Source organism: Zootoca vivipara, chromosome 8 (genome assembly GCF_963506605.1).
Source record: "Zootoca vivipara chromosome 8, rZooViv1.1, whole genome shotgun sequence".
Lineage (NCBI taxonomy): Eukaryota > Metazoa > Chordata > Lepidosauria > Squamata > Lacertidae > Zootoca > Zootoca vivipara.
In genome coordinates, this window is record NC_083283.1 from 65345965 (window position 1) to 65361467 (window position 15503).

Genomic DNA, 15503 nt, shown 5'->3' on the forward strand with positions numbered 1-15503 from the left:
TTCACTTTCTGATGTTGGAAGGGGAAGTAATGTACTGTATTGTACCTAGATGTTGCTGCAAGAAGCCCTCTTGGGCTTCTCGTGCATGTCTAACAGTCATTGCAGAGGGTTTTTTGTTTTTGTTTTTGTTTTACAATTAGGACCCGAATGTGCTGCTGCGCACTTTTACTGTATAAAGTAGCCTACTGGCGCCTCATTTGATGCGGGTGTACATGCGTGTCCATGTCTGGGGCCACTGGGGCATTGGGAGGACGCGAGAGCGGGTTCCTTGGATGGCGGTGTTTGACCATATCTGTGTATCTTACATCTAAATTCCTGGGTCAAGCTGCGACCTCACAGTCCTGGTGCTTGCTGAAGCCACTGGCAAAAAAAAAAATCTCATTGGCTTTTCAAATGGGCTACGGTTGCACACTTAATTAAATGCAGTATCCAGAGCAATCAATAGGATTTCTTTCCAAGGAAATGTTTTGGGACTAAATCCTATTGATTCATATGGTTTCTACTTTTCCTTAAATGTGCAAGCTAAACTATTGGAAAGGCAGGGGTATGTGCTTAGCGGTTTCGATCCAAAGACCTAAATTAGTTGGGTTTACCACACACACACACACACACACAGAGAGAGAGAGAGAGAGAGAGAGAGAGAGAGAGAGAGAGAGAGAGAGAGTGTCCTAGAATGAGGCATTCGCTCTCACTTTGGCACAATCTGTTACGGAGAATTGAAGACACCTAACTGATGCAATCGATTAGAAGCTACTTGCAAACTTAATATTTGACTGTGTTATTTACATGGCATTGGCATATGCAGGGAATGTTTCTGGAGGGTGGGGTATATGGGGATTGTTATATGTGTTTTTCAGAAGCTGAAAAAGGGGGGTTGGTTTTTTAAATAGTGCGATTCTTTCTTGTCGCAAAAATCCCCGAGCATTCCTTTGAGCTAGCCGAGATCTCTGGCAGTTGTCCTGGCAGGAGTAGGAAAGGAGCAGAAAAGCCACACCACCCGCGCATTACCTTCGGGGTCTGGTGGTGAGCGTGTGCTGCGAGGCTTAGCAACTGTCTCAGGGCAAGCGTGATGGATGGTATAATTGCGTGTAGCGAGGATGGCAGCCAGAGAGATCTGGAGCCTCTGCGGGCAGCTCGCAGGACTGGAGGGGGGGCGGTGGACAGAGGCCAGCTGGAGCGGAGGAACTGCGCCCTTTAGGGCCCCCCTCCCCTTCGCTCCTCTCTTCCCCCAGGCTGATTTTTTGGATAGACTCAATGGGAAAGGAGATTTCGGGAAAGAGGGAGGGGAAAGTTCCTCCAGCAGGCGACAGATTTAAAGTCCGGATAGGCGTCCGCGGATTCTGTTTGGCTGCGCTGCCTTTACGCAAAAGCGGCGAGGGGTTTCGCTGGATTTCCTCTTCTTTAAAGGCTTCAGGATGGCCACCAGGTGGGGGGCAGAGAGCCGAGCCGGAGAGCTGGAGAGAACTGTAGGCTCCTGAGTCGGGGGAGCGGGGGAGGAGAAGGAGGAGGGGGGTCAGAGAGGGGAAAGAGGGAGGGAGGGAGAGAGCGCTGGGCTTGTGCGAAACAGAAGAGAGGCAAACAGACGGAGAAAGGGAGAAAGGGAGGCTTGCGCAGGGAAGGAGGGAGGGAGGGATGCTCAGGGACCGCTTCCAGATCGCCGAGGAGGTGGCCCAGGAGGAGCAGCTTCCATGAGCTCCGAGATCGGGGCCCCGGTGCCTCGCAGCCCGGCCTTGATGAGCCAGCAGCCGCCTCCGCCGCCCTCCGCGCTGGAGTCGTCCAGCAACGGCAGCAGCAGCAACAGCAGCGCTTCAGCGTCCGCGCCCTCGAAAACCAAGAAAGCCAGCTCGGGACTGAGGCGCCCGGAGAAGCCTCCTTATTCCTATATCGCGCTTATCGTCATGGCTATCCAGAGCTCGCCGTCGAAGCGGCTGACGCTGAGCGAGATCTACCAGTTCCTGCAGGCGCGCTTCCCGTTCTTCCGCGGCGCGTACCAGGGCTGGAAGAATTCGGTGCGCCACAACCTGTCGCTCAACGAGTGCTTCATCAAGCTGCCCAAAGGGCTGGGCCGGCCCGGGAAGGGCCACTACTGGACCATCGACCCGGCCAGCGAGTTCATGTTCGAGGAAGGCTCCTTCCGACGGCGCCCCAGGGGCTTCCGAAGGAAATGCCAGGCGCTCAAGCCCACCATGTACCACCGCATGGTGAACGGCCTGGGCTTCCTCCCGCAGGGCTTCGACTTCCAGGCGCCCCCCGCCGCCCCGTTGGGCTGCCACCCGAACGGCTACAACCCCCTGGACGTGATGCAGGCCGGCGCCTACGAGGCGCACCACGTCCCACACATGTCTCCCAACCCGGGCTCCACTTACATGGCCAGCTGCCCGGTGCCTTCCAACGGCGGCGCCGACTACGGCCCCGACAGCAGCAGCAGCCCCGTGCCCTCATCACCCGCCATGGCCAGCGCCATCGAGTGCCACTCGCCCTACGGCAGCCCCGCGGGACACTGGACCTCCTCGGCTGCCTCGCCCTATCTCAAGCAGCAGGCCCTGCCGCCGCCCACCCCCGCCGCCCCCACGGGCATCCACTCCGGAGTGGCCTCCTACTCGCTGGAGCAGAGCTACTTGCACCAAAACGGCAGGGAAGACCTCTCAGGTACCAAAGGCGACCCGCCCCCACCTCCACCTCCCCAAATACACACGCGCTCAACCCTCCACACCTTTGCCCACCTCACAAGTAAGCCGAATGGGGTCCTCCAGCTTCTTTTGAAATAGGAAATCAGCCTGTTGACATTAGATGGATAGATGATAGATAGATAGATAGATAGATAGATAGATAGATAGATAGATAGATAGATAGATGATAGATAGATAGATGATAGATAGATAGATAGATAGATAGATACTCCGCAGATTCCCATAACTTGTTCAAAGGAAGCTTTGGGCTCAGTTCTTAAGCATGTTCCAGCAGAAGTAGTAATATTTTATTGTAAACAGGCAGATCTCGTTCTGGTCATTTCTATTTACAACTTAATACATTTAGGAGCTGATTGATCTTCTTAATTCACCACAGCTCCAACCTCGCTCCCACTGGAGGATTTCACTGCCACTAACTTGACTGGTTTGAGATCCTACACGCGTGATGCTAAGAGCACAATCTCGTGGGGGTAAATGCCATCCATGCAAATAACAATTTTAAAAAGGACTCCGTTGCAAATGGCTCTGTCTGCCGGGCACGGAATGCTGAACAGCCCGGAACGCGCCCTGACAACATCCAGCAACTGGTGCGGATGTGATCCCCACACACCATAGGATGGGTCGCATCCAGTGGGGATTGCAACTGGTTGCAATAAAGCTAGACTAGAGCTTGATGGGGGCCAATCTCTTGAAAGTGCATTATTTGGGATTCTAAACCTGGGAGGCAAGGGCGAGGAATGCAGGATAGGGATCCAGCCGACGGTTGACAATGAGCAAACAAGCTGGCTTGAAACTAATATATTTGGATGAAATCAAGGAGAACATAGAAGTAAGGCTCCTTAAACCAACTTTTTTTGGACTTGCAGGCAGGCCAGGGATGATAAGACGCTGCACACCCTTCCCAAATACATGTGCACACTTCCAGAGTAAGTGGGGTGCCCACCTCCTTTAGAAACTGTGGGCGTAGAATCAGGAGGTGGCAATTGTTTCTGTGAATTAATCTTGATCATTGAGATGTGATCCCGTCCACACTTACTTGGAAGTAAGGGCCACTGGAATCAATGGGAATTATTCCAAGTGGAAGTTGTTTAGATAGGACGGCTTGTTAATGTCTCAGTTCATTACTGCAGCGAAAGCTTCGATCTACAGAGGTTGTAAATACTTTTCTTTTTAATGTGCCAAAGATGTTGGAAAGGAAGGTGCAGAAGGCGCTGGTTCGGTTTCTGAAAGCGAAACCCTGAACAGGAAAGTGACTAGATATTTCAAGAATACCGAGTGGCAGCGATCTTGAGCGCACCTACTTAGAATTAAGTGCCAAAGACGGCTTTGGATCGGGATATTAGAGGGCGCCCATCGTCGTGGCGTCTGGGCGCATCACGCTCATTTAGGCGACCAGCCATTTCATTTCTGACAACGACCCTCTTCATGTGTATTATATATGTACAGATCTCGATAGATGTAGATTGGATTTTGGGGGGGGGGGCGGGGAGGTTCGAGAGGAATGACCTGCGACCTCCAAAACAGTAGGTAGGGTGTTGTTGTTTTTTAATTAAAAAAAAAAAAGAACACCCCTTCGCGGGGAAGGCGGGCGATTGCGAAGAGACTGGAAATAAATCCCTTTGCTCGCTCAGGTTAAAGTTGTAGCTGTCAGATAACGCTGCCTCAATAACAAGCCCCGGTGCTGGGTCTCCTCGGTGTTTTCTCTGAAAACACCAGCTTTGACGTGAGAAAACAAAAGCTGCTTCCAGGGGGGAAAATAGACCTATTGTTCGGAGAGAAGTAGAGCAGCAATTCGGGAGGGCTGGGATGGGGGGGGGATTTGTAGGAGAGAGAGATATGACTTTTTATCCCACCCCCACCCCCACCCCCACCCACGTTCACCAAAAGAATATAGCCGCAGGACATCCTCCTGACTGTGTCTTACTAAAGCCAGGCTCAATTTGTTAAGTAGAATGCCAGAGATCAATGTAAACCACCGGTACAGATAGGTTATTTTTACTTCGCTGCATTATTGATAATCATCTCATTTAAATTCGAATCTCGATCATAGCGCCCAGTCGCTGGCTCGGCACTGCAATTGAGTCAAGATTAGGATTATTAGATCGAGATTAACAATTTGGCCAAACAGCTCCCCCACCCCACCCCTCTAAAATACCGGCTGCTGCAATTGGAAGTCCATGTGTAGCCCACGTTTAGGCATGTTTACTCAGCAGTAAATCCCCACCGTGTTCAATGGAGCTTACTCTCTGTGTAGGATTGCAGCTTTTAGTTTGGAATTTGCTTCACTGAATGCAGCATGCCTAAAATAGCCTTTTAAATATCTCCCGGGGAAATGCACGGGGAAAGGGCTTTTTACTTTGGCTGGATCGTGTCCGTTTTGAATAAAGTGAAGCGCTTGGCGAGCATGACATACCACGGGTTCTTTCCTGCAAATTTCTTTTTTTAGAAAAAAAAACACCCCTTTTCTCAGCCCTGGTGATAGCGAAGAAAGCATAACAAATCTCAAAAAAAGGGTCTCATTACCACAGCGGGAGCAAAAGAAAAAGAAAAAATACCCTGGAGGTTTATAGCCATCTAATTGAAAAAAAGGGAGAAATATTATCTGCATACAGCCTGAGGGATGAGGCTGGGGGGCGGTAAATCTATTCGGATTTTCTTTTTTTAAAAAAGGTGCTAGCGTGAGACTCAGACCCATTTCTATAACTGGAAGGAACTGCTCTGTTGTTTTTCTCTCTTCATAGTATGTTGCTTTTTATAGGAGAAAAAAATATTTCTTAAAAAAAGATTCTTTAGGAAATCTGGGTGGAAGAGAGCGAGAGAGCTGCGAGTGTAAGGCATAGAAATGGGTAAAAGATGTTGGGCTCTTACGGAGGAAATTTTCCAAATAGCCCTTTTAAACGTGGGTCTCGGAGGTTAACTAAACAAAGACAGTCTGGGCTGGACCACACCGAAGGGGATTGGAGCTTGACTTAACCCAGATGAGAGCGAGGTCTTGTTCAATTTTATGGGAATTTCAACAAGTAACAAATACAGACGACCTTGTCCATTGCTTCGCTTTGCTTGTCGGCGACCTGCTGTCAATCATCTGCTGAGCCCAACTCTCCATCTCTCTCTCCCCCCCCACCACCACCACTAGCGCCCCCTCCCTCTCCAAATCACCTTCCTTTTTAGCTTGGGATTTGGGGAAAGAAAAAACCAGAACCCTTCCCTAGTGGAAATGATTCCAGAAGGATCTCTGGAAATTTTGTTTTGTTTTTTTTAATGAGAAAAAGGATGGTGAGGGTTGAATGAAACCGACATCCTAATCTCCCGAGGTAACCATAGGAAGGAAATTTAAATACAGAATTTGGTTTTACGGAGTGGCCTTTAATTTTATTTTTACACCTTGATTCTGACTCTAAAACACAGTCCCGCCATTAGCTTTAATGGGCTCGAGGGCTGGCGGTGGAGAAGTTCCACTGAGTGTAAATGGGTCTTTAACCGGTCAGTAATGGATTGGGGTGAAGGAAGATAGTAATTTAAAAGCACATCGTCTCCCTCCTTAGCCTCCTGCAGTTTCCGCCTCTAAATCCACCCTTCTTTAAAATGCCCATTTCCTGGATTTTAAGGGACTGCATTCTTTCTCAGAATTATCCAACCGCTTTCTGAACGCAACATGCTGGATCAGAAGAAATCTTTTGCTTCTGCGTCAGGATTATTTTCCCCTAAACATTTGGCAGTTTTGACAAACACTATTCCCTGGGGAGTATAGGTCGAGCCAGCCCGATCCACAACAACCCAGAGGCACACGTCCCAAAACCACATTTACATTGATAATCCTATGCATGTATGCGTAGTAGGTCTCAGGAAAAGCAGGCCCCTGCCGAAACTGTCAGCTTCAAGTAGCACTCAGGTGTTTCAAAGACTCAATAACTGGTTAGGCAGGGATTTCTGCTATTACTTTGGGCTTCTTGGATCCCGTGGAGGAGGGGGTGAGGATCGAAGCACCTTAAAGATGTGCAGATAGTAGGCCTAAGGAAGCTTGGTTGATGCTTCTCAATCAGCCAAACCAGCTACCGTATACCGATGTAGGCTCTTCAGAGTCAATGGGACTGCTCTAAAATAAGCAGGTTGCCAATGCGTAACACGAGAGTTTCTTAAATCTTATCCGGATTTATTTATTTTTTTTAAAAAAATGTTTAATCTTAAGGAAGTGGGCAAGGAAACCCAGAAATATTTTTGAAGTTTTTTTTTAAAAAGCATGTTTAATTGGGGAACAATATACTATATAAATCTAGCTCAATTAAAAAGAAACTGCTATGAAACATCATCAGGGAAAGAGAAAGAAAGAAAGAAGGTTGCAAGTGCATTTCCTGGGAAGTAGACAAATCCTAGGCATATTTTTGGGAGGGAATTTTTTCCCAGTTCAAGTAGACATTACAGCAGGGACTGGGGAACCGGTGTGGTCTTTCAAGTGTGGTAGGACTCCAAGTCCCATGAGCCGCAATGGGAATGCTGAATGGTCAGATGAGCTGGGGAGCTGGGGTCCAGCAGCAGCTCCTCACCCCAACATCGCCTCTCCAAGCGAGCCTTGGACCCCAGCATTGCAAACGATGCGATTGGGGAGTCCCGTGAAAGAGTGCATCGCAGGAGTAGTATGAGACTGAAGGACACAAGATCAGGCCATGACATCTCAGCTCCCCGCCTGCTAGAAGTAACCTTCATTGATTTGCAATGAAAGTCTTTCGAATAACTGCTGCCGGGATCGGCGCCTGCTTCCTGTCAGCCCAGTGGCATTTAGCAACCGAGAAAATGCCTTTAGGATCGCGATCTTAAATGAACTCGCTGCTTTGAAATCCTGGCCGGCAAAGCAATCGAGGACGTAAGGTCTCTGCCCCGCCCGGAATACCAGGCGCTGTGGAGCCGCTCGTTTATGAGCTGACAGCGCTGTAATGTCGGTCCCCAATTGATTTTTATCGGTCAATAAAGCCCCATCAAATCATGCACGGTTTAGTGCCGAGGAGATGCTAAACCCCGGCCTCTCCTGAGCCTCTCTCCCGCCCTCCCCTTAAGAAGGGCCGAGCAAGATTGGAAACAGAAGTCGTTTCTCTCGGAGGCTTAGAGGCGAACGGAGCAGAGGGAGGGAGAGGAGGAGGAGGAGGGAGGCGGACATTTTTCGCACACTGTTAAACCAAAGCGAACTGATTGAATCAGAGCTGCAATAAAGCGCGCCGGTTTCATTAGGAGCATACCAGGCAGGTTATTAGAAAGACAGAGGAAATCCAGCGAAATAATCGCTTTTACCAAAGGGACCGCTCCGGGGTGAGCAAAGGGGCAGACGAGAGAGAGAGAGAGAGAGAGAGAGAGAGAGAGAGAGAGAGAGAGAGAGAGAGAGAGAGAGAGAGAGAGAGAGAGAGAGACCCTCTAACTATTACTCAGCACAGCCCTCTGGGGCAAAAGTGAAGTAGGCGTTGAGCGGAGACTGAGAAAATTCAGCAAGCGGCTTCTCCACTTTCCCTCTCGATGGGAGTCCTTTTTCCAACTGCTCAGCTAAAACAACTTTGGATAAAGAGGGAGTTATGGGGAGGGGTATCGATCCGAAGCCCTTCTCATAGCTGCCAAGTTATCCCTTTTTTAAAGGGATTTTCCCTTATGCTGAATAGGCTTCCTCGCGAGAAAAGGGAAAACTTGGCAGCTATGCCTTCTTCCCAGACCCTTGCAGTCTTTTGCATCACGATCAAAGAGAAAGGGAACCGCTCTGCAGCCCTAGAAACGAGAGCCTCGATTGGCAGACAGAGCTATCCAAAACGGTTCCTGAACAGGGAGGGAGGAAGAAAAAGAAATGTATTTGTTTATTGCGTTTTTACCGCATCTTTTTCTCCAAGGAGCCCCAGGGGGCGTCCGTGGTCCTCCTCCTGCTCATTTAACTCCACAAACCAACCCTGTGAGGTAGGTTAGGCTGGGAGGCGGTGTCGTGAGTGGCCCATGGTCACTTTGCACGCTGGTCTCTCCCACGCCCTAGTCCAGCACCCTAACCGCTACACCATACTGCTTTTCTGAAGATGCCCCGGGGGCTGCTCTTCATTTCCGGGGCACGGGCAGATTAACCTATTGAGCCCACTCGTTGCGGGGGGGGGGGGAGAGTTCCTGCAGCTAGCTAGGAAAGAATGGAGAGCGACTCGGTGCCCAACAGCACTCCTGGGTGGAAGGGAAGACTCCCCGGGTCTGGACACCTCGACCTAACCACTGCGGCCGGATCCACCTTGTGGCTGTAACCGCTCCATGTAAACTAACCCAGATCTTACAGCCCGGGAGTCAGACTCTGCGCCAGCGCGGTTTCCAACCTGCTTTGGTCAAGAACCGCCCTGTCGGTTCCTTGAAGGGGCTTATTCAAAAGATTTCAGAAATAAAATAAGCAGGTTGTAAACTGAGGGGGATATGGGGCATCCCACTGGGTCTTCAACGGGAGATGCTCAAGATCCGAATTGCATTCAGTCAGCTAAACAAGAGCACTTCGGTGAAACTAGGATGTGGGCTTAGGCCTCTGTTGCTGCGCGGAGCCAGCGACAGGCATGGAGGATGCGCAACTACGTCCATGCGCATCAAATTGCGCACATCAAGCCGGTGCAAGCAGATCCGTCGCTGCAGAAGTTTTGGGCCAAAAATAATGGCAGGGATTTTTCTGCCTTTTAGTTGACCGAGATTCGGGAGATTTCCTTGAGATAAATGGCTCAGATGCTTAACAGGATTTCGCGCAGCGGCCTCTGTGAAGTCGGTAATCTCAGGCTCCCCGGTCATTGCTTTGCTATCAATAAGGGCTGCATTAGAAGCATCATGCTATAAAATTCTGCTGAGATCTAACCACCTCAACATAGATCACAACCCGAGATCAGCCTTAATAAGGGAAACACAAAACAGCGCATTTATCATGGGGTTTGGGCAGAGCTGAGTCAGAATCACGAGAGGTCCACTGAGTCCCATAGGTTCTGAAACTTCCTCTCTCAGAGGGAGGGGGGCCCTTTCCACAAAACTCTCTCCGAATCCCGCATTTTGACTCGCACTTGCGAATAATAGCAGGAGCTGGAAGCTTTCAGCCCTTTCTGTAGCTTTTACTGAGGACCGAAACGTTGTACTTCATTGTAATGCTAAATGGTTCAGAGGGTTTCTGTGTTGTGAACCGCCTGTGCGAACGATAGCTGAAAGGCGATCGACGGGTGCCGCAAACAAGTTCAGATTATGCTCTGTCCCTAATTTCTGGGTCAGTATTTATCCCTTGAAAAGGGGGAGCGAGGCGGTAGGACCGCTGGGTCTGGACGCTGACTATCGAAAAGGAAGCTCAATTGAAAATCGAAGTGCTTTACTTTAAAGTCAATTGTGTCGTTAGGATCGGGATCTTAATTCATTCGGAGTTCCACATTCCCTTTTTCACTGAACTGTGCGCGGATCCTACAGGCCCAGAATACCTAGGTGTGGAAAAATCCAGGTAAACGGGACAGTTATCCACTTATTGGAGACTGCAGTCTTAGTCACATTTACCAGGCAGTAAGTCTTCTCAAAAATAGTTGGGACTTACTTCGGACTAAACGTCCGTAGGATTGCACTGTGAGAAGCCCTGGAGGCAGTTTGGCGTCCTGCGCGCTTGTGGGGTGATCGGAAGTCAGGAGAGACATTTAGGCCCCAAACCTCTGGCTTAAAGTGAGATGCGTTGTGAATAGGCATAGTTTGGGCAGCGAAAGCCCCGAATGGGTCTGTGGGTCCCCCGAACAGCATTTAAATGTTCGGTAGAACATTTAAAAAGGAGAGTAAAAACAAACAAAAAAGGCTTTGATTGCCTCTATGAGGAAAGGCAGCTATGCGGCTTCCTCTCCCTTCCATACTTGCTTTCTGGCTATCAGTACAGTTACTATTGCAGTCCGCCTTCTTTCCAAGGCGCTCAAGGCGGATTGTTGTTGTTTAGTCGTTCAGTCGTGACCGACTCTTCGTGACCCCATGGACCCTAGCACACCAGGCACTCCTGCCTCCAGCAGTTTGGTCAAACTCATGTTGGTACCGTAGCTTCGTGAACACTGTCCAACCATCTTGTCCTCTGTCGTCCCCTTCTCCTTGTGCCCTCAATCTTTCCCAGCATCAGGGTCTTTTCCAGGGAGTCTTCTCTTCTCATGAGGTAGCCAAAGTATTGGAGCCTCAGCTTCAGGATCTGTCCTTCCAGTGAGCACTCAGGGCTTATTTCCTTTAGGATTGATAGGTTTGATCTTCTTGCAGTCCATGGGACTCTCAAGAGTCTCCTCCAGAACCATAATTCAAAAGCATCAATTCTTAGGCGATCAGCCTTCTTTATGGTCCAGCTCTCACTTCCATACATCACTACTGGGAAAACCATAGCTTTAACTATATGGACCTTTGTGGGCAAGGTGATGTCTCTGCATTTTAAGATGCTGTCTAGGCGGCTTACACTCCTCCTATGCACGCAATAAGCCTGCGGGGATCATGGGAGTTGTAGGCCAAAAACATATGGAGGGCCGAGTTTGAGGAAGCCTGACCTAGGCAGTGGGGATTTTGAAGTCACACCCTTTAACCGTTTGACCACCCCACCCACCCACCCAGTCACGCCCCTCAGCTACCCACCCTGGCTTCTCCAGGGGAACCGTTTGAGCTGTTCTGTGGACTCGCTCGCTCTTTCTCGCTTCTTCCGCAGTGGGGCTGCCTCGCTACCAGCATCACCCGTCCCCGGTGTGCGACAGGAAGGATTTCGTCCTCAACTTCAACGGCATCTCTTCCTTCCACCCGTCGGCCAGCGGCTCCTATTACCACCATCACCACCACCATCAAAGCGTCTGCCAAGACATCAAGCCCTGTGTGATGTGAACACTGACATTGGGAGCTGGATTGAAAGGAGAAGATTGGGGAGGGCGGGGTGGGAGCAAGAGAGAGAGAGGTCCAAAGACTTCACCCAAAAGATCACACGCAACGGGAGGATTCGCGCGGATCGGGCCCAGAGGTCCACGCCGAGCTCCGCGAGCCTCCCTTTGTAAATACAGTGCGCCAGTCACTTAAGGAAAGCCACGTAAGGGCCGGACGCCCCGTTGGATACGCGCGCTCCTTTTCCGCGGGATCCTAAGCCTCTCCCACTGAGTTCACAGCAGGCCTGCACGTGTTCCCTCCAAGTAAGCCCGACCGCGTTCAGCGGGGCTGCCCACGCGTGCAAGATAAGCAGCTCTAGCCCCACAGACATGTGCGCCATATTGCAGCTCCATCCTAGAGCGCGAGAATGTGAAAATAAATCCTACCGACTTCAGCTAGGCTTATTCCCAAGAAAGCGGACAGGTTTGTGTGGGGAGGGGGCGATTCGAGGCATACTTCCTCAGAAGTAAATCCCATAGAGTCCAATGGTTCAAAGCGTATAGGATGGCAGTCTTAGCCTTGAATAAATCCGCAAGAGGGATAGGACTGCGATCCTAAACATACACCTGCATCTAGGATGGAAAGGTGGGCTGTAGCGCAGGAAAGCTTATAGCCATGATGATATTAATTAATAAATAAACACCCGTCTTTAAGGTGCCGCGTGTATGTTATGTATAGGACACAGCCTTAAGCCTCAGTGAACCCAACGAGACTTTCCTCTGAAGAAAGCATACTTGGGATCGCGCTGCGCACAATTCAAGCTATAGGGAATGGGCTCCTGTTTGCTTTGTGTGTTTGGATGAAAGGGCAGAAGGTGATTGCTGCAGCGCCAGGCAGGAATCAGAATCAATTGGGCACATTCCATTGCTAGCCAGTATTTTAAAGAAATGAAGCAGAAGGCTAGTTCTTTTTTTAAAAAAATATTGTTACATTAAAAAACAAACAAAAATAATCAAAGGCAAACGTCTGATAACAGCAACTGCGGTTGGAATCTGCCAGCTTTTCAATTACACAGAAACTGAGGGCGGGGAGATGTCCCCTTTTTATGCCTGATGTCCGTGCAACACAGAAACAATCCGAATCCACTGAGTTCGCCTACTCCATCATCCGAATAAAGCACTTTCGTTTTGAGTCCTGCTTCATTTCAGCTTGAGAGATCTAAGCGTGTCTGGGCTTTGCAGCACAAGGTAGGCTGCGATTCTGCACGTGTTTACCTGGAAGTACGTGCCATTGGACTCCACGGGGCTTACTCCCGAGTAGAAATAGATGGGATTGCACCGTAAAGCCTTTGCGACGCTGAGATTACCTTCCGAGTAAGCTACGTAGGTTCACGATCACACTCTCCTATTGAAATCAGCGACGTCTGTCACAGAAAAGTACCTCTAGCTTTTGAAAATGCATTTTTTTTATTCTCTAGTTTCAGCAGAGCCATTGTTTTGCGGGATGATGTTTCAGCAGCACCAGCCAGTATTAATAAACCTTGTTTTAAATTTCGGAGAGGGGCTGGTGGTGGTGTTTGTGCGTGATTGTGTCGCTTCCAAGAAAGTCCCCAGATTCTGTTTGTTTGTGTTTTGTTTTCCAATATTGCAACAATACCACGTTTGGGGTTTAGTTTATTTCCTTTCTTGCTTTCTTTTTTTACTTTTTTTTAAAAAAGTGTTTATATCACAGTCTTTTAAAATAATTATTTGGAATAAATCTCGTGTATACTCACACACTATCGCTTTTAAACCGGAGAGTATAATTTGCACTTATGTATAACGTTTGTCAAAATATTGTGATGTACAAACTTGTTGGGGTGGGTTTCTTGTTGATGTGTGTGGTGTGCTTTTCCCCCAATAAAATGTATATGGCCAGCGCGCATTTTCCTTTTCCTCTGCATGCTAAACTCCTCGGTTCTTATACCGGATTGTAACAGGAAAAAGAGCGTCCATCTCGCTCCTTAAAGGAAAGGTGGGGGTCCGGAGGCGGATCCAGGAAGCGCTGTGACTTCGAGGTGTGTTTCTGTTTTCCGTGGAACGGGACCAGAATTACTTCGCTTGCGGGCTGCAGCGTTGAACAAACGAAACACCCCATCTATACCCAACGCTTGGTATACTTTGTCTATTTTTGACATTTCCCCCCCTTTAGATGAGAAACGTATTGGGGGAAACACAGTGGAAGACAAACTATTAAAAATATCAGATTAAAAAAAAATTCAAAAGAAGCATCCTTTCCTTTCAGGACTTTGATTTTTCCTCCCCCTCCCCCTTCAACAAGTGTTTACACACAGAGAGAATCCAGAAACAACCCCGAAGACTCCTCTTTGCATTCATTAGACAAAGAATTGAAGCGAGTTATTTCCTCCCCTTTTAAAGGAAGATAAATTTGTCTATGGGTTTGGGAGTTTAGCGTCCGCTAGAGTAAAACCATCGCGGGAAGAAAATGCTGAAACAATTATCTGTTTACCTGGGCTTTTCTTTCTTTTTAGCGCATTACAAAATTGCCGCCCTTGCAAAAGGTGCAGCTCTGTATGTACTTCTTGAAGTGCAGTTAGGGAGTTTTAGACTTTGGGGGGCGGGCCCCGGGGGGATGGCGCGTGTGTACGGTATGTCGGTGGGCGAGTGCTTTCTAGATGCGAACTTGCTTTATTTGGAAACCTGGCAAGCCACGTGTTTGGGGGCTCTCCTGCTGTCTCGGGGTCCTGTACCTCTCCCCCAAAGTTCTGCCTGGACGGTACTACTACTGACCACGCGCTTTCTGTGCGCCTGAGAGAGTCTCCAAAAGTCCGCCTCCAAAAAGTGAACGCCATTGCGTCCGGAGGTGCCCACCTTTCTGTCCGCTTGTGAATCCACGGAGCCTGGGGCCCAGGTGAGGCCTCGGTAGGTAGGAACAGCTCCCCAAACCCAAGTCCTCAGGATTCACGAAGCGATGGCATTTAAATTGCTGCCTCCACTTCCAAGGGAACCGCATAATCTGTCACGGACGCTTTAGTTGAAATTTCTGCATTGCAGGGGGTTGGACAAGATGACCCTCGGGGTCCCTTCCAACTCTACCATTCTATGATTCTATAATTCATCTATTGGGCATTCGCCAACGCTGGGTTAAATGCGCGTGAACCGTCGGTTTAAGCAGGGGGGTCGACGTAACTTACTTGCCGGGTTTCCTCCCTGGAGATAGCGCCTACCCTTAGCTTCAAAAAATAAATACTCCCGAGGGGCAGGTGCTGGAGACAGGTAACAGAGAAGCGCTGTTGCCTGCTCGTGAGCATCTCAGGGGCATCTGAACGAGGATATTGGACGAGATCATGACCTGCAAGGTGACTGCATTGCTAGAGTCGATATCTGGCAACAGTGATGCAGTTAAGGCGATTTTAGACCCTGAGCTTATTGCTCTGAAGCAGTGTGTGTGTGTGTGTGTGTACACGACTTTATTTCCTTCCAATATGTGTTAAGCCAACCCTGCTGCATATGGGGGGGCAGGGGCTGGGCTTCTGCCCCCCAAAGTCGTGCCCTGCTGGTGGTGGCATCAACTGCACCCCAACCCTCACCATTGGGATTGACTTTCCCACCCGGCTGTCCGGAGTTCGGATCCCAGTCCTTGCAAGACAACAGGAATTGCACTCTGAAATTAAGTGCCATTGATTTCAGTCAAACGACGGCTTCCTCCTAGAACAGAAGCTCTTCCTCAAGGAGCAAGGGGAAATGCATTTTCCCCACACACACACCTTTTTTTTTTGAGTTCTCAAGCAGCCCCTGAAAGGGGGATGCGCGGTTTCAGCGTCCCGCTCTCCTTCTCTGCGTTAGGATGGAGCCCAACTGCGGGTTTGTCGCCCGAATCACAGCTCTGAAAGCACCTCCCGCTCCTTTCCAGTGGATTGCACGGGAGGGTCTTTATCCTCAGCCTGCTGGGAAGCCATCAGAGCCCTTGACTCACCAGCGGAACTTACTTCCA

The 15503-nt window shown here is 49.5% G+C and overlaps 1 protein-coding gene across 1 annotated transcript; it reads left to right on the forward strand.

Moving 5' to 3' along the window:
• The first annotated feature begins 1637 nt into the window (after window positions 1–1637).
• Window positions 1638–11609, forward strand: FOXF2 (forkhead box F2). Its single transcript, XM_035126261.1, has 2 exons — window positions 1638–2649; window positions 11365–11609. Exons 1-2 carry the CDS (start codon window positions 1689–1691, stop codon window positions 11532–11534), a joined length of 1131 nt encoding a protein of 376 aa, XP_034982152.1. The 5' UTR covers window positions 1638–1688; the 3' UTR covers window positions 11535–11609.
• Window positions 11610–15503: the final 3894 nt, after the last annotated feature.